The sequence below is a fragment of the Achroia grisella genome, unplaced genomic scaffold, assembly GCF_030625045.1.
Source record: "Achroia grisella isolate CSIRO2021 unplaced genomic scaffold, CSIRO_AGI_Agris_v1 utg2471, whole genome shotgun sequence".
NCBI classification, from domain to species: domain Eukaryota; kingdom Metazoa; phylum Arthropoda; class Insecta; order Lepidoptera; family Pyralidae; genus Achroia; species Achroia grisella.
Window position 1 is genome coordinate 337,279 of NW_026712739.1, and position 27,929 is coordinate 365,207.

Consider the following 27,929-nt stretch of genomic DNA (forward strand, 5'->3'; position numbering starts at 1 on the left):
CTGCCCACTCGGGCTGAGTGTAAATTGGGCTTCTTACCTGTCCACTCGGGCTGAGTGTTCAAAGTTCAAACACAATTGTATTATTCACTCAATTTGCCAGAAAAAAGAAAGATTTTTGTGTCTTATAAAATATTTTCTTCGCAAAAAAGCTTAATATAAAATAGAAGAATTTATGTTTTTCTAGAAAATAAACTTAAAATTCATAGCGCTGACAATGTTACCTTATTGAACAGAGATTAAGTGCGTAGCGGTTTCCATGTTGATTGTCGTATGCCTAATCCTTGTTAATGTAAATCCAATTAAAACAATATTTATTTAAAATAGCAACACACATGTTTCTTGCTCATTCTTCTTTTGATGAGTCTGCGTTCCGTATGAATGGTAGAATCAAACAAATTTGACTATTCAATAGAGCTTATATAACAAAAGTGTAGTACAATACGGTTTCAGAGGAGCTTCCTCCCGCGTACACTTAGATTGTGGAATGAACTACCTGCCGGGGTTTTCCGGAGGAATTGTTCAACATAATGCCGACAGCCACCTTTTACCACCGCACCGCTCGCCATCGACAGGGAATTCATCCCCACACACTGGAACCTAAGTGGTCCCGAACAGTGCGGTTTCAGAGGAGTTTCCTCCCGCGTACACTTAGATTATGGAATGAACTTCCTGCCGAGGTTTTCCCACGAGACTACAGCATGGGGTTTTTCAAGAAGGGTATATTAAGGTTTCTTAAGGGTCGGCAACGCGCACGTGACACCCCTGGCGTCCATAGGCTACGGTAACCGTTTACCATCAGATGGGCCGTATGCTTTGTCACCATCGTAATATAAAAAAGGAAGATTATTTCTATTTCTATTGTTTTATGAATAAACTAGCTGGACCCGCGACTTCGTTCGCGTGGAACTTAACTTTATTTTTATAAAAGAAAAGTAACCTAAGTTACTCCTTATTACCTTAGCTACCTACCAAAAAAAGTCCAGTCAAAATCGGTCCAGCCATTTCAGAGATTAGCCGGAACAAACAGACAGACAGACAGACAAAAATTGTAAAAAATAAGTAAAAGGCGATTATTTCAATATTACAAACAGACACTCCAATTTATATGTATAGATTATTTCTATTTCTATTGTTTTATGAATAAATATCTATGACTATGAATTTTTTTATTTTTTTTTTTATTGGGTGGTTTGGGCTATTGTCAGATGTTTGTAGCACCTGTAGCACTGCGACCTACATAGATCTATTGTGCTCGCCCTTTTTCAAAGTTCCCGTCAGGGACAAGAATTGAAGGATATTCTTAGGAGCGATGGTTTTTATCTCCTCAGGATAGAGTGTAAACTTTCCAAAGGAGATATTTCGTTTATGCATGAGTGGGCTACAACCACATAGGATGTGTAGCGGCGTTTCCTCTTCAGTTTGGCAGAATCTGCAGATACTTGTCGTGCACAGGCCTACGTACGCTATGGTAACAAGCAACTGTTACCTAACACTGTGCTAGTTTACTTACTAGTGTGCTAGTGTGTACTTTTTCTTTGATATCAATGTCAGCACGTACGTCACACACAAACTTGGTAACTAACGAACTGTGTGCGTACGTGATCCGGTTTACACGAATAGTTTCACAAACTTGTGAAATTTACCCTCCAACCTGGGAAGGCTAAGGTTTTTTTATGGCCATTTACCACCAGTTCGTCTTATTTGTTTACCGCTACAGTTATATAGAAATAGCTGTTTTGTTAAAATCTGCTCTGGTCAGGTGTTCCATAGGAATTTTAGGTATAATGTTAGTTAAAATTAAATTAAAATTTTTATATTTATACACATATATATAATTAAAAAATATATATATATATACATATATCTAAATATATATAACTCAAAAGACTGACATAGTGATCTATCAACGCACAGCCCAAACCACTGGACGGATCGGGCTGAAATTTGGCATGCAGGTAGATGTTATGACGTAGGCATCCGCTAAGAAAGGATTTTGATTAATTCTACCCCCAAGGGGATAAGATGAAGGATGAAAGTTTGTATGAAACTTTGTGAATTTTAAATCGATCGGGCTGAGACTTTGCATGCATAAAGCTGCTATGACGTAGGCGTCTCCTACGAAAGGATTTTGTTAAATAGCACCCCAAAGGGGATAAGTTAACGCGAGCGAAGCCGCGGGCAAAAGCTAGTCATTTATAATATGATGTATATTATAGATGACTAGCTTTTTATTCTCAACCAACAATATCGCATCATTACCCGCAACAGATGTACATTCTCTTTGAAGTACAAATCATACATCATTATGTATGTCAACTACTAAAAGATTCATCATCATCATCATCATCATACCATACATAGGACATAGGCCTCCCCCAAAGATCTCCACGACGATCGGTCCTGCGCTGTTCGCATCCAATGCCTTCCAGCGATCTTGACGTCCCCTTGCTGGACGCCTTCCCACGCTGCGTCTTCCGGTCCACTGTACTCCCTTCCAATTTGTTATATTGAGGTTGGATATGCATATATACATATATTCAATTTCTTTATATTCATTTTATTAATCAACTGTAGGCATTCAAATTCAAAATATCTTTATTCATGTAGGTCTATTACAGACTCTTATGATATGTCAAATCTACCGTCAGTTCGGAATGATTTCAAGATGAGAAGAACTGACAAGAAACTCAGCTCGTATTCAAAATATCTTTATTCATGTAGGTCTATTACAGACTCTTATCATATGTCAAATCTACCGTCAGTTCGGAATGATTTCGAGATGAGAACAACTGACAAGAAACTCAGCTAGTATTCAAAATATCTTTATTCATGTAGGTCTATTACAGACTCTTATGATATGTCAAATCTACCGTCAGTTCGGAATGATTTCGAGATGAGAAGAACTGACAAGAAACTCAGCTCGTATTTTTTTTTAAATGTACATATTTACATTAATACAGATTCATTTAAATTCAAATTTGGGAGAATAGAGTGACCACCAGCATATACTATATAAAAAAAAATCAAAAAATCTAATCAGTGTTAGCAACCTGAACAGACCAGTCCCCACAAGCATTCAATTTTATTATCAGTCATCCAAAACTCGTTACAGACAAACACACAGAACTATTTGGCAGTGCAACCCTTCGATAAAGTTATTCATTATTAAAACAAGCGTAAAATAAGTTTCTTAACGGCGCAGTTCATAATATAAATGGGTTTATTGCTTTAATAAATAAGAATTCAGATTCTGGTGCCAAAACGGAACTTTCCCCTTTCCACTGCAGCCTCCCACAGACCTTCTATTAAACAACTGAAAGGAAGAAAAAAAATTTTTTTGGCGCATACAAAACAATCATATGACATATTACAAAAATTATAACTATGTAACTAGCTGTTCCCGCGACTTCTAGTATTAAAATGGGTGTTCCTCAGGGCTCTATTCTAGGTCCTTTCTTATTTTTAGTTTACATAAACGATCTTCCTTATATGGTAGGAAAGATAGCTGACATAGTTCTGTTTGCTGATGATACTTCATTAGTATTCAAAGTCAATCGACATATTGATGATATGGACGAAGTAAACGGTTCTCTCTCTTATGTTTTAAAATGGTTTACGGCAAATAATATGCTACTAAATGCAAATAAAACTAAATGTATCAAATTTACTCTCCCCAATGTAAGGCCGGTAGATTCAAAAATCGTATTGGACAATAAATCTATTAATTTTGTTGACGATACTGTATTTCTAGGTATCACATTAGATTCCAAGTTGCAATGGGGTGCTCATATTACTAAATTGGCGAGTCGACTTAGTTCTGCCGCTTATGCGGTAAGAAGAATTAGACAATTAACAGACGTGGCAACGGCTAAACTTGTCTATTTTAGCTATTTCCATAGCATTATGTCGTATGATATTTTGTTATGGGACAAAGCAGCTGATATAAATACAATATTTACTTTACAAAAGAGGGCCATTCGCTCCATTTATGGTATGGGTTCCAGGGAGTCATTGCGAGAGTGTTTTAAGGAATCAAATATCCTCACCGTTGCTTCTCAATACATTTATGAAAATATCATCTATGCCAGAAGGAATATAGACAGTTTCAAAAAGTTAGTGATTGCACTAATAAAAGCTTACGTAACAATAACAAACTGATTTTACCTAAATGTCGTTTGGCTAAAGTTAGTAATTCGTTTTATGGCAATTGCGTAAGGTTTTACAATAAAATACCAGAGTCTGTTATAAATCTGCCAGAAAAAAGATTTAAATGTCAAATAAAACAGTTCCTTTGCAAAAAAGCTTACTATAAAATTGAAGAATTCGTTAACGATAATAATGTTTGGTATATATTTTATATAAAAATACTAATATTTTTATATATTTGCATCTGTATATATATGTACTATTTTTCTGTATCTATTTGTTATAATTTTTGTTTTTCTTTTTTTTTTCAATTAATTATTAAAGTGCACCGCCTTATTATCTCTGATCAACGCGACGGTTGACTGGTACAGAATGCCATAAGGCATTAAGTCCGACATGTATACATTTTTGTGTGCAAAAGAATAAATAAATAAATAAATAAATGTTTTTATAGAAAAACTTTAAATCTATAGCACTGACAATATTATCTGATTACATTAATAATGAGTGCGTAGCGACTACTATGTTGATTATCGCATGCCTCTTACTTGTTATACTGTAATTATTTATATAAAAAAAAACATCTATTAAAAAGAGCAACACACAAGTTTCTTGCTCATTCTTCTTGTGATGAATCTGCATTCCGAATGAGTGGTAGAATCAAAATATGACTATTCAAAAGTGCTTGTAATGAGTTTATTTGAATAAAGATTATTTCTATTTCTATTTCTATTTCTTCGTCCACATGGAATTTAACATTATTTTTCTAAAATAACAGTAGCTTAAAGAACTGAAAATTATTTTGTTGGTCTTAATTTATTCGTTCCATTAGGTACTGATAGGTTCAAACTAATACATTTACATCCTGCATCATCCCTTATTTTATCCCCATGGGGGTTGAATTTATCAAAATCCTATTTAAGCGAACGTCTTCATCATAGTAGCTCCAATCTTTAATTTCAGTTCAATCAGCCGAAAATTGAAGAAGGTTTATACAAACTGTCATCCCCTATAGGTGGAATTTGTCAAAATCCTTTCTTAGGGGATGCCTACGTCATAATAGCTTTATGCATGCAAAGTCTCAGCTCGATCGGTTAAAATTGACAAAGTTTCATACAAACTTTCATCACCTATTTTATCCCCTTGGGGGTAGAATTAATCAAAATCCTTTCTTAGCGGATGCCTACATCAAAACATTTATCTGCATGCCAAATTTCAGCCCGATCCGTCCAGAGGTTTGAACTGTGCGTTGATAGATCACTATGTCAGTCACCTTTGAGTTATATATATTTATATTTCAAAATTGACAATTAAAATGGAACAAAGCATAAAATATTTAAAATGTATATATAAAAAAATATAATAAAAATCTAAAAAGTTGCGTCGTGCACAATCACTATTCCACGCAGACAGAGTCGCGGGCGTAACTAGTTATTTCATATGTATGTTAGTCTATTAGTCTATAAAATATTTATAATATGGGTCATTAGTATCCTGAATTAAATAATAAATAAACTGCAACCGTCGCCTATTTTCATGAACAGCACCATGATTATCACGTTATCATGTGAGGTATCACACCGTGATATCACTCATTCATTGCAATTTCAGAGGACAAAGATGTCACGCCTCTTATCCTGTAATTTCACTTCCAAATCTGCACCCTACAACCAAAACAGCTTACAAAGCAAGCTGCTTGGCCGAAATAGGTGACACTGACGTACACACGCAGACGAGTTTGTACTAAGTCTATTTCGAACATTATATTTTCGAATTTTAGACTTTAATTGTACAGTAATAAAATACACTAAATATTTTACATTACAATAAATTTTCAATTAAACTAAACATCATCATCAGCTTCATCCTTATCCCATTTATTTGGGGTCGGCGTAATATGTTTTTCGCTTCCATTCATCCCTGTTCGCAGTCATCGCGTTATTTACTCCCTTTCTTACCATATCATATTTCACACAGTTCATCCATCTCTTTTTCGGCCTTCCTCTGCCCTTATAACCATCCACATTGATTTGTAACACCTTTCTTAAAATATTATCCTCGTTCAATTAAACTAAACAATGTATATTTATATCTGTCGGGCGGCCCTTTTCGTTCATTCTTATATTTATTGTACAAAAAGTTATGCCAAGAAAATTGCCCATCGTTTAGAATGTCCCAATATTACAATTGAATTTTTAACAACATAATGACAATCACAAAGAATACCACATAATTCATACAGCTATAAAGTTTCCCCAGCGACAGGAAACGAACACCGTAAAAAAGGAATAAAAAAGTTTTTATACTGATGCCACGAGTCGAGGGACGCGTGTTTGGGTATATTTAACGGTTTTTAAAAGGAAAACCATTGATGGAGACGCCCATCAAAAATTGGACATTACATAGTAGGCAGTCACACATAAGTCATTCACTACACTAATACATATCATGTGGGAAAAAATAGGGCACATACATAAATATTTTCTAATCTAATATCATGTAGAGAAAATATTTGATATTTTATTTGAATGGAATAATAATAATTATAACAACCTTTGACAATTCACTCAGCGCTAGTCTTAAGCTAAGCAAAGCTTGTGTTATGGGTACTAGACAACTGATATAAATAAATAAATAACCCTGGACATTTAACACAGCGCCAACTAGTCCCACGGTAAGCAGAGCTTGTGTTATGGGTACTAGACAACTGATATAAATAAATAAATAACCCTGGACAATTAACACAGCGCCATCTAGTCCCACGGTAAGCAGAGCTTGTGTTATGGGTACTAGACAACTGCTATAAATAAATAAATAACCCTGGACAATTAACACAGCGCCATCTAGTCCCACGGTAAGCAAAGCTTGTGTTATGGGTACTAGACAACTGATATAAATAAATAAATAACCCTGGACAATTAACACAGCGCCATCTAGTCCCACGGTAAGCAGAGTTTGTGTTATGGGTACTAGACAACTGATATAAATAAATAAATAACCCTGGACAATTAACACAGCGCCATCTAGTCCCACGGTAAGCAGAGTTTGCGTTATGGGTACTAGACAACTGATATAAATAAATAAATAACCCTGGACAATTAACACTGCGTCATCTAGTCCCACGGTAAGCAGAGTTTGTGTTATGGGTACTAGACAACTGATATAAATAAATAAATAACCCTGGACAATTAACACAGCGCCATCTAGTCCCACGGTAAGCAGAGCTTGTGATATGGGTACTAGACAACTGGTTTGGTGTTAAGTTCGCCATATGTACATATATATATATATATTGTATTTGTGCATTAAAATTTTAATTACATAAATAAATAAAATTATATTGTCTGTGAAAATGAGTTACTCGAGTTAGTGAAATAAAAATTGGCGAGGAGAATAAAATGTGTTTTGAAATTTGTAGGTTATGTTTTTTGAGACAGAATCGTCGAGTATTAGATATATTTTCATATAAAAACATTATTTAACTTGTAACATCAAAACTGTAACATATATTATTACATTATTATTATCACGAAATCATATAACGGAACGTCTTTGTTTTAAATATTTAAAACGGTTCTAGAAACAAACATAATCCGTGTGCATCGTAGCATTATAAATTGAAACATTATTTTTTTAATTGTTATAATATTTTTTTTTATAATTTCTTTTTTTTTCGCGATAATTTGATTCAGCAATGCCAACGGAACATACATCTATAAATAGGTGATTTCGTTGTTGGAATAACCAGACGACCACAAGATGGCGCGGGGCAAAGTGATATGGTTATCCGGTAAGATTTTTTTTTAATTAATACTTGAGCTTAGATGATGTGTGTATACTGCCAAATTGCTTCTTCCGTCGACTCAATTCTTCGGAGACCAGCAAGATGGAGGACAGCAGTCCTTATGTTGTTCCCATCCCTCCGCAAGGGTCAGAGGCTTTTTTTAATACCACCTACGGCAAACAAGCATACATCTTATGGTAAACAATTACCGTAGCCTATAGACGACTATCCGGTAAGATATATTTTTTTTAAATAATATTAGAGCTTAGAGGAGGTTTGTATACTGCCAAATTGCTTCTTCCGCTAACTCAATCTTTTGGACACGAGCAAGGAGAAGGAGGGATGATATTTCCGTCTCTCCGTAAGGGCGGTTTTTTTTTATACCGTGTAGGTGGCAAACAAGCATACGGCCCATCTGATGGTAAGCGGTTATCGTAGCCTATATACGCCTGAAACACAAGGGGTGTCACGTGCGCGTTGCCGACCCTTAAGAAACCTTAATACAATAATTCCAGTACTTCTCAACTGAGGTAGCTATCTGAACTGGATGGTAGGGTTACGGATAGAACGAATGGACATGTTTTATATGAATAAATGATTTAAAGTTAGAATTATTGCACTTTGGTCTGTTAACAGTGTTATATTCATCAGAGAGTCAATACATATAAATTAAAACACAAATGGTGTCTTTAGGATTCGAATCTACCACTTTAATGATATAAGATAGAGTAGTAAACCACTACTAAATATATTATCACACAAATTTGGTGTCTTTCGAATTCAAACCTACGACTATTACGATACAAAATAGAGTTGCAAACCACTACGCTATAATACTATATATATATATATATATATTTTTGCAGTTCTGCTACTCGGATCAACCTTGGCACAGCCGGTACCTACTCCACAATGCCCGTGCCAGTGCGAGTCCCCCTGTGAATCCCCCTGTCCCCCTCCGTGTCCCTGCCCCCCTCCGTCCCCTTGTGACCCTTGCGATGCATCCAACGGGGGCTCGGGGATCATACAGATTAGGCCGTGCAACCCTTGCGAGCCGAGAGTTCGTTTCATAAATGGACAGGCACCCCAAAGTAAGTCTTACAATATTATTTTTCTTATTTATACAAATACTAGGGTTGGTGATAGAAGGGTGAAAATTTAGGGTTGTATGTATTTTAATGACACATACTAAAAAAATATAAATAAAAAATTTTGCCCAAAAAATAATGTTAGGGGTGGATATTCCTTAGCACTCATGGGCATGAAAAATAAATAGTAGATAGTAGATTCTCAGACCTACTGATTATGCCGTCAGGCTGGAGTTAGCCTTCAGCCGCTCCAAGTCCTTCAAAGGGTTTGGAGTGCCATCTGCACTCGCCCCCTATCGTCCGGTGAGGCTGTAAAGGCCAGCTGCATTAGAGTACTCCGAAAAAAGCGTGTTAATGTTCCCGTGCGAAGCCGGGACGGCTCGATGAAAATCGGTCAAGCCGTTTCGAAGGAGTATGGTAACTAACATTGTGACACGAGAATTTTATATATATATATAATATAATAAGATTATAAAGCTGAAGAGTTTATTCGTTTGTTTGAACGCGCTAATCTCAGGAACTACTTGTTCGAATTGAAAAAGTCTTCATTTTTGGATAGTCCATTTTTTGAGAAAGTCTTTAAGCTATATAACATTACGCTACGACCAATAGGAGCGGAGCTGCAATGAAAAATGTTGCAAAAACGGTGATAATTATTCATATTTGAGGGCTTCCGTTGCGTGCGCTGCGTAAACGGTTCAAGTCACCCAAAACATATGTATGAAAGAATTATTCCTCTTTAAATGATATAAATAAATGTCCTCGACAGTGTATGTCTATCTTTTAAGATTGACTCACTATAACCTTTTTTATTGTAATCAAATTTGGTCGAAATTAAAAAGATAATCGCGATAGTGTTTTTGAACGAAGTCACGGTCACAGCTAGTGTCTAATATACCTATATATTTGAAAGGCTCGGTTTTGCATACCGCTTTACTGTCCTATGGTCGCGGGTTCGATTCCTCGCACGGCACAAACATTTATATTCATGAGTATAATTGTTTGTATCGGTCTGGCTGTTTTATACATATGTATAGTATGTATGTATTTATGAAAAAAATCTATGTATTTGTATCAGTTGTCTAGTACCCATAACACAGGCTTTAGCTAGCTTAACTTGGGTTTAGATGGCGCTGTGTGAATTGTCCTGAGATTATTATTATTATATATAATAATCTTAGGGCAAATCACACAGTGAATTATAAATTACTAGCTACCACCCCGGCTTCGCATGGGTGTACATGTATTATACATATAAACCTTCCTCTTGAATTACTCTACCTATTAAAAGAAGCCGCTTCAAAATCCGTTGCGTAGTTTCGAAGATTTACGCATATATAGGGACACACAGCGACAGCGACTTTGTTTTATACTATGATACTAATGATGATACTTTTTGAATGAATTTATTCATTCTTTTGAACTCATCATCAATTTTAATTTCAGATACGGTTCTTATAAAGCCAGGGCAGATCAGATTCCCGACTCCACCGCCAATAGTCGTCCGACCTGGCGCGATCCGCCCTTCAACTCTTGGGCGTATCTTAGTGAGGCCAGCTCCTGTGCAGCCGCCACAGCAACCACCTATCACAGTCAGACCCCCATGTTTGCAGCCCCCTCAGCCCCCAACGATGTGCGTCAGACCCCCACCCGTGGTCCCACCACGCCCGCCTCCCATTGTGGTCAGACCACCCCCTGTGTATGTGCCTAGACCCCCACCTATCAGGGTAAGTTCACTGTGTTATTAAACATAAGGGGATCTAAACGTATGTTTCAACTTTTTACAACTTACAACCAATACTGTAGCTCAATTAATTAATTATTACTATTTCTTAAACTTAAAAAAAAAATCTCATCTCCCCTCTTAAGGAGAGGAGATGGCAACTAACCCCCGGCAGAAGCACAGTCGGCCGGGGTTCAGGGCCCCAGGGAGAGAAACCGGCGTACAATGCGGGCAGAATCTAAGAGCACCAATATCTGCATCTAGTCAAAAGTGAGTATAAAAATATAGAATCCCAACCGTCTGAGATGTTGTTCCAGACTTGTTAGGATAAGACCGTTCACCGACATAACGATTATTATTATTATCACTAGGATTTATATATTATTATTCTTAATATACGAATATTTTTGGACATTGTTATGATAATATGTTTAGAATAAATAAATAATTAAATAAATAGGCTGTTTATTCAATGAAAAGAAAGAAAGAAAAATCATGTCTGATTAAATAAATATTTATTTCAGGTGACGACCTCGGTGGTCCAGCGGTCTAGTACACCGCTTTACGACCGATGGTCGCGGGTTCGATTCCTCGCACGGCACAAACATTTGTATTCATGAGTATGATTGTTTGTATCGGTCTGGGTGTTTTCTATATATAATATGTATGTATTTACAAAAAAAAATATCTATGTATTTATCAGTTATCTAGTACCCATAACACAAGCTTTAGCTAGCTTAACTTGGGTCTAGATGGCGCTGTGTGAATTGTCCTAAGATTATTATTTTTTTCTTTTTTCCAAAAATTCTCATCTCCCCTCTTAAGGAGAGGAGATGGCAACATACCCCCGGCAGAAGCACAGTCGGCCGGAGTTCAGCGCCCCAGGGAGAGAAACCGGCGTACAATGCGGGCAGAATCTAACAGCACCGCTTTCTGCATCTTTCCCGGGAGTGAACCGCCCCGGAATCCCAACCGTCTGAGATGTTGTTCCAGACTGGTTGGGATAAGACCGTTCACCGACATACATAACGATTGGAATGATTTCGATGGACATCACCCCCCACATTTCGGTCACCTCGTGAGCCAGGTCGAGATACTTTCTCTTTTTCTCAGTTTCGGCTTTCACGAGGTTCTCGTCGTGCGGTATGGTGATGTCCACCAAAAACCCTCGAAAGTGCCCGATATATACGATATCAGGTTTGTTCGCAAGAACGGTCCTATCCGTGATGATGGAAAAATAGAGCTTGACGCTGTCGCTTTCGAGGACCGGCTGGGGCTCGTACTTATAGTACGGCAACCTCTCATTCGTGAGGCCGTATTTCAGAGCTAGTTCTTGATGGAGTATTTTGGCTACCTGGTTGTGTCTGTGCAAGTACTCAGTGTTGGCAAGAGCTGAACAACCCGAAAGCACATGTCTGAGTGACTCTCCGGGATTATTATTATTATTATTATTATTTATTTCAGGTACAACCCCAACAAGTGCAACCACCAACCCCTGACAGTCTCATCGTGAAGCCGCCCAAAATCATCGTCCCAGCCCCTCCAATAATCTGCTTCAGACCAAACCCTCCAACCTGCTTTAGAACCATCGGTTGCGCTAGCGTAACACCATACAGATCCCCATGTCAACCACCTAGCCAGAACCCTTGCCCCAACCCATGCGACACGTGCCCACCCCCCTGCGAAACAAGTCAACAGCCATGCGACCAACCCCTTTGTGACTCTTGTCAACCCCCCTGCGATCCCTGTCAATCCCCATGCGACCCTTGCCAGCCCCCTAGTGACCCTTGCCCGCCTCCCTGTTTCGGATAATGTATCATTCTAAAAATGTATATATATAATTGTATTTATTAATATGTATTTGTGATATATTTAAGTTACTTTTGTAAATATGTGTGATCGAATTAAATATACTACGGGTACACTCAGCAATGATATTCTAGTTTTATTTTTATTATAAATAAATATACCTTCATGCCTCTAACCCCAGATGGGGTAGTCAGAAATATTACACTGCTACTACTATCATATATACCAAAATGTTAGGGAATTTACTCTCTGTAAAATGAGTGGAAGCGTCAGTATGTACCTGTATGGTTCTGCGGATTTCTTGGGCTTCAGGGTCTCGAAGATATCTTCGCTAGCTTTCCAGTTTCACAGTAAGTTTCACAGTTCTAATTTATTTTAATTCACAACACAATGCGCGCGCGTCATGGCCGCCGTACAGTCGGTTCAGTACATATTAAAAAAAAAGTTTGTTTGCTACGATTCTTTTTCCGTTTCTACCTCGAATTAACGCGTATTATTTGAATATAGCAACAATTTTTCAATCACAGCTTTTGTTTATGAGTTACAGCTAACTTCCCTCATCAGGGGGAAGGGGATTGATAGTAATGGGAACTAGCAATGTACCATGTTTGGTCGACCTCCACGCGGTTCCCCCTGGAAACCATCATGACAAATTCCTGGTGAATTTGTCACGATGGGCTAACTGACCTGATGGTACGATTTGGGACGATCGAAACAATATTCTCCGTTTTCGGGCAAGATTTCGGAATGCACGTTTTTCATGGTACGAATCACACGAAATATCGATCCGAAATTTCTGAATTGCACTTCGTGGTAGACCTACTGATCTCATGTTCATCATATCATCCTCCACTGGTGCCCCGCCAGCGTAAACCGTTAGCGCAGGCGGGTGCAACATTTCTATTTCATCCCAAAAAAACTTCAACTTTTTTTATTGGACACTGAAATATATATTGTCGTTGTTTTCGATATGGCTTTTAATCCCATATTTGTGGTGATATTGATGTTGTTTAATATAAATTTCAAACGTGACGTATTTATTTTCATTATTTTTTAGTCAAATAATAAAACTGTGTATATGAAAAATTTATTCTATTATTTTAAAGTATTTTCTTCATACAGCCATAAAAATACCCAAAAACTGTTTAAGATAGTTCCAAATGATTAATATTAGTTCACTCCGTGCAAACTAGATGGCGCCACAGGTAAATGTAGATGCGCTATTAAGATTTTTTTGTTTTAATGACCTCCCTTCATTCATTCATTCATAATTTAAGAGCTACGCTCTTGTCGGTGGAGCTCTTGCCACTTTCCGCGATCTTCCATCATGCTTTTTAAATTAATTTGTTTGATGTGACCTCCCTATAGTATTTTTATTTAATAAATTCTCTATTCTTCCCTATTGAATAAATATAAATAGTTTCAATTGGAACCCTTAATAGCAGCTTTTTAACCTCACGATACCTATTTGTTCAAAAAACAGATAATAAAATGAAGAAACAAGACCTGTGTTGACCTGTGTTAAGTATCATCTGTTGACGTCATAGTGAATATACGACAATACGAAAGTAAAACATCCAGAAATATAATATATACATTTTATTACGCCAAAAGTCATATATAAACATATAAAAATAATACAATAATTTCGATATCCAATATACATAACATTTTTTTTTATTCAATTCAGAATCTTTGATAAATACTCTGTGCTGTTCCTCCATTAAATTAAATAATAGAGTAATAAAAATGACAATTAATAAGCAAGCAATTTTTTTTAGACTGGTTTTAAGGGCAAAGGAATTTACAGTTTGGAGTTTTATCTATTTATCTCTCATCACGCCAGTTACCTTAGATATGATGATAGATGGAGATAATAGATATAGGGATGTAGTTTCTGAATATGATTAATCTGTATTTGTCTGAATTGTTTTTTTATTTGCTTCATTAGTGAGAGACCGTTATGTGTAGACCGTTGAAATATAGTGTCTATTATCAGAGGAATTAGAGCTATAATTGTTTTGAAATGATCTGCCAGCGCTTCCTATACTCACATTAGAATTTGAAGTATTAACAGAAGCCGAGGAAGATCGATTACTTATAAAAAAGCTCTACCAAGGGGGAGACCCCAGTTGGGGGCGGTGTCACAGACCGTCGTAGACCCTAGGGCATTCAGGGGGGACAGACCCCCAACCGCCCCCATACCCCCAAACGGATAACCGACGGGGTAACCCCCATAACCGACTACGTTCGGCGCGCTCTCGCAGACAGTTGTGGATCCGAGACCGGCGCCAAGTCCAAGAGGCCCCACGCCGAGACCACCCAAACCGTGGGGGTAACCTAGACCTAAGGCATTAGGCACTGTATCACAGACTGTTGTTGCACCCAATCCGTTATAAGGATAACCCATGCCTATACCTGGTAGATAACCCCCCATTCCCCCCAACCCAAGACCTAACCCCCCATGACCGAGCACGTTAGGTGCTGTCTCGCAAACCGTTGTAGATGCTCCGAGGCCAGATAACGGCAGACCCAAGCCTAGACCTGGGTACCCCAGGCCTAGAACATTAGGGGCGGTCTCACAGACGGTAGTTGCTCCATATCCTGGCATGACTGGTAGGAGATTCGGCGCTGTTTCGCATACTGTAGTCTGACCCAGTGGGTTGCAGCGTGCGGCAGAAACGATAGCTAACAAAAAAAAGTTTAATATTTAATACATAGCATAGCTGGTGGTCACTCTATTCTCCCAAATTTGATATCTAATGACTGCGTATTATTGTAAACATGTACAACATTCATTTGAAAAGAATACGGGCTGAGTTTCTTTTCAGTTCTCATCTCGAAATCATTCCGAACTGACGGTAGATTTGACATATCATAAGAGTCTGTAATAGACCTACACGAATAAAGATATTTTGATTACGAGCTGAGTTTCTTGTCAGTTCTTCTCATCTCGAAATCATTCCGAACTGACGGTAGATTTGACATATCATAAGAGTCTGTAATAGACCTACATGAATAAAGATATTTTGATTTGAATACAGTAACAATACCCTGAACAATTAACACAAGGGGGAAGTAACAAGTTTTTAGTAATGGACTCCTAACCCCATTACTAGCCATGTACCATGTCAGATTGTACACGCGGTTCCCATTGGAAACAGAAATAATAGAAATAGAAATAATCTTTATCTTATAGTTTTGTAACGTAGTTGTAATGTAGATTTGCACACTAACAATGATCAATAGTTATGACCAAAACTCACTGATTAGAAATAGAAATAATCTTTATTCAAACAAACTTAATATAAGCACTTTTGAATAGTCAAGTTTTTTTATTCTACCGCTTATTATGAATGCAGATTCATCACAAGAAGAATAAGCAGAAAACTTGTGTGTTGCTCTTTTAAATAAATATTGATTTACTTATATTTAATTAACAACAAGGATTAGGCATGCGACGATCAACATAGAAACCGCTACGCACTTAATCTCTGTTCAATCAGACAACATTATCAGCGCTATGAATTTTAAGTTAGATATTTTCTACAAGAACATTATTATCGTTTATAAATTCTTCAATTTTATAATAAGCTTTTTTACAAAGAAAATATTTTATGACACATTTGAATTTTTTTGCTGGCAAATTGACTCAACCATCGTGATATTGTGGTGAATTTGTCATGATGGGTCAACGGATTTGGCCATCGACTTTTTATTCCCGTTTTAATCAATAGTTTGATTGATGACTATTTCACAAGTGACAGCTGGTTTAAACACGTTTAAAGAGTTAACCGTAAGGAATCGGTCGTTCAGAATTTATGAACGAATTTATTTACAAAATTACATGCTCTCAGTGAATATTACAATACAATACCAATGCACTCACCAAGGAATAAACGTATGCAATACATACATTAATAATAATAATCATGATAACAATAAGATCATAGATTAAAACAAAATAATAAAAAAATAGCGAAAACTAGTTCAGATTGTAGCGGTGAAATGCAAAATGAAGCTTTGAATTCGTTTAAACATTTTAACTGTGTTTAGTTCCAACTAAACTTCGTCAGTTTCCTCGGTGAAATGTGGCCTATTTATTTTTTATTTTTTATATTTATAGGTCCGGTCTTAGTTTATTATAAGAGAATATTCTAAATAATTATTTACTTTTGTTACTATATTTATTTATTTATATTTATTTACGTCACACTAAGTGAGCATAAAATATAAAATCAGATTTAGAATTCAAATATAGTATAGAAATTTAAATCATTATATATTACTAGCTGTCTCGGTAAATGTTGTTTTGCCTTAAAATAAAAGAAAAACATTTAGAGGTGGACTACCCCTAACATTTAGGGGGATGAAAAATAGATGTTGGCCGATTCTCAGACCTACTCAATACGCTCACAAGATTTCATGAAAATCGGTCAAGCCGTTTCGGAGGAGTATGGGAACGAAAACTGTGACACGAGAATTTTATATAAAAGATTTCAATTTGTATATTTAATAATAATAATCTCTCTAAATAGTAAAATATAAAAACAAGAATACTTACCAAGTAACAAGAAACAGTATTTAGAAGCCATCTTGGATCCCGACGATCTGTGCTGTCGTATCCAAAACTCCAACATTATATACGAAAAAAATCAATCACAATTGTTTACGATATCCCATCCATCACGGTCCACCGCCATCATAATGTCTTAACAAAACAAAATCATTCAATACTAATTACAAAATGTTTATAAAACAGTCGTTTTAATTAAAAATGCTAAAACGTATCTTGAAAGATTATAATTTATAAATAAGACTCGTTTGATAAAACTTCAGTAACTAAATTATTAAGAAAAGAGTATATATTGACGGCTTTGGTAGTGTAGCGGTTTAAGTAAGCACATCGCTTGAACTCCGATGGATGGACTATTGCCAGACGGTAATAGAATAGAATAGAAGAAGGCGAGGAGAAAGTGAGCGGAAAACTGCCCAATTCGACGAAGATGGAAGAAACAGAGAAGGAGTGATGAGACGGTGGTGTGGCGTGATGGGCTGGATCAATGTGCTCCCTTTGATATGGTTAGAATAGAATAGATTTATCTTATCACTACGACTGATTTAATCTTATTGCATATTTATATTTGACCCAAAAAATGAGTTCTGGTTGGTAGTTTGTATTCACACGTTTCGACTTGTAAATGTAAACTTACAAGGATTATTTAAAAGAGCAACACACGAGTTTCGTTCTTCTTGTGATGAGACAGATTTCCGAACGAATGGTAGATAAAAAACAAATTGTTATGACTATTCAAAAGTGCTTAAATTAAGTTTATTTGCATAAATGATTTTCTATTCTATTCTATTCTATTCTAGAAAAGGAAATCATTTATCTAAATAACTTACATAGAAGCAGTTTTGAATAGTCAGCACTTCTTTAATCTACCGCTCATTCGGAAAGCTGTCTCATTACAAGAAGAACGAGCGAGAAACTTGCGTGTTGCTCTTTCAAATAATTTAGTTGTAACTTTACATTTTTAAGGCGAAATGTGTTAATACAAACCAGCAGTCAGCACCAATTCATTAGATGCAAAATATTGGACACACAGCCAAATGGTTGAGTGCAATGATGACTGGCTCATCCGTCATACTCGTTAACGGGTGCTGCTTGTGGGGACTGGTCTGTTCGTGTTACGAGCACTGATTAGACTATTTCCTTTTGACAAAATTGGAATAGCATATGCTGGTGGTCACTCTATTCTTCTAAATTTGAATTCAAAATAGAATCTATGTTTTTGTAAATATGTACAAGCTCATTTGAAAAGAACAAGAGCTGAGTTTCTTGTCTCAGCTCGAAAGCATTCCGAACTGATGGTAGATCTGACGTATCTTAGAGTCTATAACAGACCTACAGTAGCAGTGCTACAGATCCAAGCAACTGATAATAGCCCAAACCCTGGTGGGAGAGGGGATTGTTACTAATGTGGACTAAAACCCCATTACTAGCAATGTACCATATCAGAAAACTCCACGCGGTTCCCCCTGGAAACCATCGTGATAAATTCCTGGTTTATGTATTTATCATGATGTGCTAACTGACCTGACCTCGTGTTCATCTTATCATCCTCCACTGGTGCCCCGCCAGCGTAAACTACTAACGCAGGCGGGTGCACCATTCCATTATCATCCATTAAAAAAACAGCCCAAATCCTCTCCACACGACGTTAACGCTTTTTCGTGACCAAAAAATCCTAATAAATCTATATTAATAAGGGTGTATTGAATTATTAATATAGAACTTTCACTTAAAAAAAAACAGTCCACATCTAACTAAATATTACCTCTTATATTAACAACAATCATCTGCTTCTTCTTTATCCCATTTATTTCTGGTCGTCGTAATGTTTTTCTCTTCCATTCATCCCTGTTCGCAGTCATCTCGTTATTCACTCCCTTTCTTATCATATCTTTCACATAGTCCATCCATCTCTTTTTCGGCCTTCCCGTGCCCTTATAACCATCCACATTCATGTGTAACTTTTATATTAACTAACATTCTAAACTAATACTTTTCACCTGGATCACACTCCCTTGTATGTAATGACTTTATAAATATCATTGTTTTGAACTTTCTCCAAAGGATAATAAAGGTCAATAATATTTCGTTGTCTGACATTTCAGTAATCGAGCGCTTTAAACACCCTTCAACAAGAACAGTTCCCCCAAACGACATTTTGGCGCGAATATTAATTTAAAACGATAAAATTATGACAGTCGGCCATCTTGAAAAAAATATAAATTAGCGGGTAAACGCCATTTTTTAATGTAGATAAAATATATAATGGCCGACGTAGTTAATTTATTAAAGAATTTTAGGTTATTTTTCTTTTTGACCTTATAATAATTTATATATATTTACTATAAGGCCCGACCACGCGTTGCTGTGGCTAAGGTTAAATAATATTGCGACTATTAATTGAGATGTAAGCTATCCTATCTTCAAGTTGGATTAAATTCGGTTCAGTAGTCTAGTTCTATGTCATAGTACGTCAGGTATTTTAGTAGATTGTGTGCCACTTATGTATAGTGAATATAATTCGCATCAGGTGGTGAGTCCAGCGGTGGCCAGTCCACGTCCGCCATCACGTCCTGGTAAGTTGCAGCATGTTTCCTAAATAAGTATGGCTAATGACAAATCGTCGGAGCCGGAAAAACAAATCAAGGGCACTTAGGGTTAATAAAAAAATCAAGTATGAATAACACGTTGGGGGTTAATGTGTAACATTATATCAAAAGTGGTTGGAGGAGACACAGCATCAAATAGTTTCTGAGATGATCACACGCAAAGGCAAACGCAAGAAATAGAAGTAATCTTTATTCAAATAAACTTAATACAAGCACTTTCGAATTCACCACTCAGCCGGAATGCAGACTCTTAACAAGAAGAATGAGCAGGAAATTTGCGTGTTGCTCTTTTAAATAAATGTTCTGAATTAAATATTTAAGAATTTTGTATGAATATAAACTACCAAATAGCGAAGTTGACATAAATAAATAAATTGTTACTTGAGTAACACAATACTTACTTAAGTAACTAATAGTTCTACTATATTTGAGTAACTAGTTCAGTATGTCAAACAACGTGACACGGAATTTTTATATATAAAGATTTATTAAAATAATGATGTTGCATATGATAATGGTATTTCTTATATAAACATAATATTAACTTTTGACTACCTCCCGTGCTGGTAAAAACTGGGTTACTGCATGCTCTTGTTCGGTTTATAGTAACGCTACATTTAAATATAAACTCTATTGTATCTACTTACAGTTAATTTTTGCAATTATTTAATGTTCACATACAACGACGGGCAGTTGCTTACCTGAAAACATAAAACAATTATTAATTAAATACTAGCTACCCACCCCGCCTTCGCACGGGTGTACATTTATTATATTTATATACACCTTCCTCAAGAATAGAATAGAATAGAAAATCATTTATTCAAATAAACTTACATTGAAGCACTTTTGAATAGTCATAACATTTTTTTTTAATCTACCACTCATTCGGAATGCTGTCTCATCACAAGAAGAACAAGCAAGAAACTTGTGTGTTGCTCTTTTAAATAATTTATTCTTACTTACAATTTAAGTTTAAGTGTGTGAATACAACCTACCGATTAGCACTAATTCAATTAAATAATAAAATAGAAAAAACATTCAATACACAACAACTGGTTAAACAATTAATAAGAGAAAATAAGTCATAGTGATTAGAGCAGACCAGTCCACACAAGCAGCACCCGTTCACGAGTATGACGGATGAGATCAAGAGTCACTCTATCTATTAAAAAAAAACGCTTCAAAATCCGTTGCGTAGTTTTCAAGATTTAAGCATACATAGGGACGGACAGACAGCGACAGCGACTTTATTTTATACTATGTAATGATATATTTGATTTTATTCTAATTAATTCTCTGGAGAGCCACCTTAGGTTGCCACCTAAAAAACTCCGATTAAAAAAAACAGCCCAGACGTATACAAACAATCATACTCATGAATACGTTTGTATCATGCTAGGAATCGAACCCACGACCATCAAAAGTAAAGCTATATGAACCACTAGACTACCGTGTATCACGAATATATTAATTTCTATTTACAAAACATGAAAAACTCGTATTTTATAAATCGAGCGCGAAGTTTTTACGTAGCTCTTGAAAATATTTAATAATCACAATTATATCAAACAATTCATTAATCATTAATCAAATGATTGCAGTTCAATCAAGGTTTTATACATACATTATATTATACAGTGATTCGATATGTTACTGGCAGGGATAATCGTATTTCTAGGTAATATATTCATTTATTTATTCACTATCTACTCGCCCCGGCTTTGCACGGTGTACATGTATTATATATATAAACCTTCCTCTTGAATCACTCTATCTATTGAAAAAAACCGCTTAAAAATCCGTTGCGTAGTTATAAAGATTTAAGCATACATAGGGACGGACAGACAGGTACAGCGACTTTATTTTATACTTTACTAGCTACTCACCCCGGCTTCGCACGAGTGTACATGTATTATATATATAAACCTTCCTCTTGAATCGGTCTGTCTACTAAAAAAACCCGCTACAAAATCCGTTGCGTAGTTTTAAAGATTTATGCATATATAGAGACAGAAAGCGACAGCGACTGTTTTACACTATGTAATGATACTTTTTTGAATGCATTTATTCATTCTTTTGAATTAATGATTAATGATGTAATATTCACCACCACAAGTTTTTCATAAAATGTAAAAAAATATTATTTGTTTTTAAATTATATGTAAAAAAATATTATTTGTTTTTAAATTATATTTAATAAACGGCAATTGCTTTAAATTTCTCGTACCCTAAGCCTACATGCTAGTAGGAATCAAAATCCAGCCACTTCAGAGTGAACAAACAGACAGACGAAAATTGTAAAAAATATTATTTCGGTGTATGTACTGTATTTATATTCATATGCGTGTAGTAAAGAACTGGTATTATGTTTCGCAGCTTCATTCTTTGCGATTTCCGTTTAACATAATGTAGTAGCGCCATCTACTCTAGACCTTAGCACGATAATTTAAATACCTTCTTTTTTTTTTTTTTTTTTATTGCAAGCCAATCACTCCCCTCCTTGTAAGTGGGGCGAGGCTACGTTTTAACAGAGTTTTCGTGCTCAGTCGCACGCATAAATATTCGATATTTTTTAAAATACAATGAATTAATAGAAAAAATAGTTGAAAAAGATCGTGGAACAGAAATTTCGATAACTTTCATCAGATGATAATGGTAAGTAAATTTTAGTCAATTTCCTAAACATTGTCGATATTGCCGTTAAAATTGAAGATTTATAATTATAATGTTATTATGTTTTGACAACGCCGACGATACAGTGAATACTGATATAAGATTTAATTGTACAGATATGATAATCATGTCGCCATCTCAACAATACATTCATCTGATGTCTCCTTTACCACAGGAACTGTCAAATCCTTCGCCTGTCCCAGACAAAGAAGAAATAAATGTTTCATACACCAGAAAGATGCAACTAGAAATGATAAGAAAATTGTTTATTTGGTAAAAATATTCACTCAAATACGTTGGGAAGATATATTAATAAATTTACTAAAGATATTATTCTTAAAAGATATTAAGCTAACTGTAGTAATTTAATGGCTCCAATATTAAATCCAGAAGCTAAGGTTGCAATGCCGGATATATTAGTCAAGAGAGATGCTACGCATTGTCAGATTGGGATTGTACAGTCAGATGATTCTGCAGAATGAAAACTCCAAGCAAAAATTGCTACAACCTCTTAGTGATGCGTGTCGTTTATTGTGCGATAGTCATAACGTGGAAACAAAAACTAGACGAAACATTATTATGAGTTCTATTAATTGTAGTCTACGCGATACGTTCGATACTACTAAACGAGATAAATTCTTGTTTTGAAGATTTAGCAGAGAAGCTCAAAGCAGCAAAATCTGTACAGAAAACAGGAGAATCATTATCCCAAATTAATCCTGTAGCATCAACTAGCAGGGTGTCAATTTACAAAAATATGTCAAAAACCCGGAATTTAAACTACAGGGGCCAAATGAAACCACCATTCAGAAACAACGAAACATCAAGATGCATCGACACGTCAGCCTCGCAGCAATTATCGTTACGCCCGCCAGCACCACCGCCGCCGCGACGAGCATTCTCACCGACCAGGAAGAATCATCGGAGATAGATTCACAGGTAAGTCAATACGCTGGTCGATTACAATATTTTTACAATCAATGGATTCGGATAACTAATGATCGTGTTTTATTATCATGGATAAAAGGTTATAAAATACCATTAGTCGCACAACCAGTTCAAACTGTAATACCATGTACCACCCCTAAATCTTCACAAGAGCACAACGAATTTATTAAAGCAATTCAGGAACTAATCGATATCAATGCGATATCAAAATGCTTCCATGAAGATGGAGAATTCATATCCAATATATTTCTTGTGACTAAACCAAATGGCAAAAAACGCTTTATTCTAAACCTAAAACAATTTAATAAATTTATAAGCACCGATCATTTTAAAATGGAAGATTACAGAACGACAATAAAATTTAACTAAAAATTGTCATATGGGTTCTATTGATCTAAAGGACGCCTATTTTTTTGTTAACATCGATAAAATACATAGAAAACTATTACGATTTAATTATAATGGTACACTTTACGAGTTTAATTGTTTACCATTTGGTTTATGCACAGCTCCGTATGTTTTCACAAAGTTATTAAAACCGGTTATGGAATTTATGCGATCAAAATTGTATATCTGTAATATACTTAGATGACATTCTCTGTATTGGAATAGATTATATCGATTGCAAGTATAATATAGAAAACACATGCTTATTACTCAAAAAGTTAGGGTTCATTATAAATATGATAAGAGCTGTTTGAATCCTAGTACGAACTGTAGATTTCTCGGTTTCTGTTTTGATTCTGATAAGATGATTATGCAATTACCTACAGATAAAAAGAAAAAGTAAAAAATTATATCCATAATTTTTTACATAAAAACAAATGTAAATTAAGAGATTTTGCTAGAATGGTTGGTCTTTTAGTATCTGCTTGTCCGGCATTACAGTATTCATGGTTACATACAAAATTATTTGAACAATTCAAATATCAAGCTTTATTAAAAAATTACAATTATAATCGAATTGTAACTTTACCACATTTTATTAAAGGAGATTTCCTATGGTGGCTGAAAAATGTGGATAATGGATATTCCCCTATAAAAAGAAATCTTACCGTAAAGCGACGCCTCATTTTACTGTGATGGTGAAGAGTCGTATGGTTATTGGAAAGAAGATGAAATAGATTTGCATATCAATGAACTAGAACTTAGCTGCGTTCTTTGGATTAAAAGTCTTTGCCAGTAATTATCATGAATGTGAATTGTTACTAAGAATAGATAACGTAACAGCAATTTCTTGTATAAATCGAATGGGGAGTGTCCAATATCCACACCTAAATGAGGTTTCTCGAGATATTTGGAAATGGTGTGAAAGACGTCGTATTATAGTGTTTGCATCATAATATGATAGACTGTCTAGGAAGAAATTTTGCGATACTGTGGGAATTAAGTGATTACGTATAATGAAATTACAGTTAGGTGTGGCAAATATTGATTTATTTGCCAGTCGCTCAATTCTAAATGTGATACATATGTTACATGGAAAAATGAACCGGGAGCATGGGCCATTGATGCTTTCACAATTTCATGGGAAGCGCCTTTCCACCATTTTCAATGATATTGAAAATGATTCAAAAAATAATACTAGACAGGGCGGAGGGTATAGTTGTCGTACCATACTGGCCAACCCAACCATGGTTCCCCTTGTTCAAAAGAATATGTCAGTCAGACCTTATATATTTTTCACCACGTATTAACTTGCTTAAATCTCCTTACAGATCCGTGCACAGCTTACACCGCTCTCTAACGTTGGTTGCCGCGAAATTATCCGGCAGACTCTATTAAAGAAGTCACTAACACCGAGATCAGTAGATATAATGCTTGCATCATTATCAAATAATACATATAGGCAATATGACGGCGGTATAAGAGCTTGGCTCAATTATTGCAGTTGTCATAATTATGATTATACTTCTATATCTATACCTCCAATAATAGAGTTTTTAACGGATGCATTCGATAAAGGTGCCAAATATGGAACGATTAATACATACAAATCCGCCTTGTCTCTGTTATTAAGCAATAATCTGGATGATGATAGACTTAAGCGCTTCATGAAGGGAGTTTTTAAACTAAGGCCATCGAACCCAAAATATAACATAACTTGGGACCCTGGAATTGTCTTACAATTTCTAGCACAGAAATGGCCTAACGATGACCTTGATTTGAAAACTCTTTCCAAGAAGACAGTAACGTTACTCGCCCTTGTGACTGCACATCGTGTACAAACTCTGTCATTAATCCACATAAATAATATTTATACAATGTCTAATGAAATTCTGATAAAGATTACAGACGCAATTAAGACAACAAAATTAAATACATCTCTACCCGTATTACGACTTCCGTTTTATAATACCCGTCCAGAAATTTGTCCCGCTCGTTGTTTACAATCATACCTAAATAAAACTAAACTGCTACGCAGTAATAATGACAACAGGCTTTTTGTGAGTTTCAAAAAACCTCATTCTAATATCGGCCCCCAGACTATTAGCCATTGGATAAAAGATATATTAGAAGAAAGCGGCATTAACACATCAATATTTAGTTCACATAGTACACGACATGCAGCCACATCGAAGGCTAACAAACTGGGTGTTAGTATAGAAGTAATTAAAAGGACGCAGGATGGTCTGATTCATCTTCAGCGTTTGCTCGCCTACAATAAAGAAATTACAAATAATAATATATTTGCAGAATCATTACTAGATGATACAACATTATAACTATTGTATACAAAATTACCTACAATGGAGAACTGATTTTGATTTGTATATTAATAAAAATATTCTAAAAATTGTCTGCCGACGTATTATTACCTATTCCGAGATATATTACAAAAACAAATACTGATAAGTATTATTTGTCATTGTTAATTTTTATTTTAAAATCACGACTTTAAACATCCTACATTATGTTAAACGGAAATCGCAAAGAATGAAGTGCGAAACATAATTGAAGATTTACCAAGTGAAGTTCGATCGTAATTATGTGAGCAGCTTCATTCGAAGCGATTTATTATCAACCCAATTAATATTGGCATCAATCCCATCCCAATAATACTTGTGATTATAAAATAAAATAACAGATTCATAACTTTAAACAAAATGACTAACTCGAACGATTACATTTAAAACGTAGCCTCGCCCCACTTACAAGGAGGGGAGTGATTGGCTTGCAATAAAAAAAAAAAAAAAAGAAGGTATTTAAATTATCGTGCTAAGGTCTAGAGTAGATGGCGCTACTACATTATGTTAAACGGAAATCGCTTCGAATGAAGCTGCTCACATAATTACGATCGAACTTCACTTGGTAAGTTCGTTTGATCTTCAATTTCAATATACAAACAGACACTCCAATTATATTTATATGTATAGATTGTAGAGTATAACATAGTAATATATAAATTAGATAGCCTCGGCAATTGCCTCGGCCTCATGAGTAAATATGCCGTGCGAGGAATCGAACCCGCGACTACCCGAAGTAAGCCAGCTTAACCGCTACACCACAGAGACAGTAAGTAAATATTCGATAAAAATAATGAATTAATAGAAAATAGTTCTCGTATTCGATAACAGTGGTAAACATTAATAAAATTAAGTGATGTTTTTCTAAGTGTCGATAAATATTTAATTGTCGATATGATAACATCGCGCGCAACACACATCACTATCACGGAACTGTCAAAATGGACATGTCATGAAAGAAAGAAAGAAAGAAAATTGTTTATTTGGTACACTGAAAATAATTTTTAAAATTTAATTTACATTTTATATTAATTACATGTCATGACAGGGTTGTCCTGTCGTGACATGTCCATTTTGACAGTCAGTCATACATGACAAGTTTACATTGGCTATTGAAATTTTAATCAACTAGCCATTGTCGCGACTTCGTCCGCGTGGAATATAACTTTACTGTTCTAAAATAAAAGATCATCAGTCCACATTACTAACCATCGGCTTCCCCCGATTAGGATATTTATACGAGGATAAGCTTAATCTTATTAAGGTCCAAATCAGATGACCACCTTGGTCATCAAACCGATTTGGACCTATGGCATTGAAATAGAAATAGAAATAGAAATAATCTTTATTCAAATAAACTCATTACAAGCACTTTTGAATAGTCATATTTTGATTCTACCACTCATTCGGAATGCAGATTCATCACAAGAAGAATGAGCAAGAAACTTGTGTGTTGCTCTTTTTAATAGATGTTTTTTTTTATTTATATAAATAATTACAGTGTAACAAGTAAGAGGCAAGCGACAATCAACATAGAAATCGCTACGCACTCATTATTAGTCTAGTCAGATAATATTGTCAGTGCTATGTATTTAAAATTTTTCTACAAAAATTCAACTGTGGGGAAGTGCTAGTACCTCTTACATTGAGATTCTCCAACGGCCCCAGAACACTATCTTGAAGACCATTCTTAGGGCACCATGGTTTGTAACCAACTCGGAAGTACATCACATTTCGAATTTGCCCACACTACGAGAGGAGCTTGCTGGCACATGAATAGAATAGAAAATAATTTATTCAAATAAACTTACATTGAAGCACTT

The 27,929-nt window shown here is 35.5% G+C and overlaps 3 protein-coding genes across 3 annotated transcripts in view; 1 reads left to right on the forward strand and 2 right to left on the reverse strand.

Moving 5' to 3' along the window:
- Positions 1-27,929, reverse strand: part of LOC131842748 (lachesin-like) — a 187,839-nt gene that overhangs the window by 95,998 nt on the left and 63,912 nt on the right. The window lies entirely within an intron of this gene.
- On the forward strand, positions 7,906-12,553 carry LOC131842781 (uncharacterized). The gene is made up of 4 exons (XM_059191349.1): positions 7,906-7,936; positions 8,797-9,021; positions 10,465-10,745; positions 12,206-12,553. Exons 1-4 carry the CDS (start codon positions 7,906-7,908, stop codon positions 12,551-12,553), a joined length of 885 nt encoding a protein of 294 aa, XP_059047332.1.
- LOC131842747 (elastin-like) lies at positions 14,649-17,166 on the reverse strand. The gene is made up of 2 exons (XM_059191311.1): positions 17,115-17,166; positions 14,649-15,238 (listed from the first exon to the last, which is right to left on the reverse strand). The coding sequence occupies exons 1-2, from the start codon at positions 17,143-17,145 to the stop codon at positions 14,649-14,651; spliced, it is 621 nt and encodes a 206-aa protein (XP_059047294.1). The 5' UTR covers positions 17,146-17,166.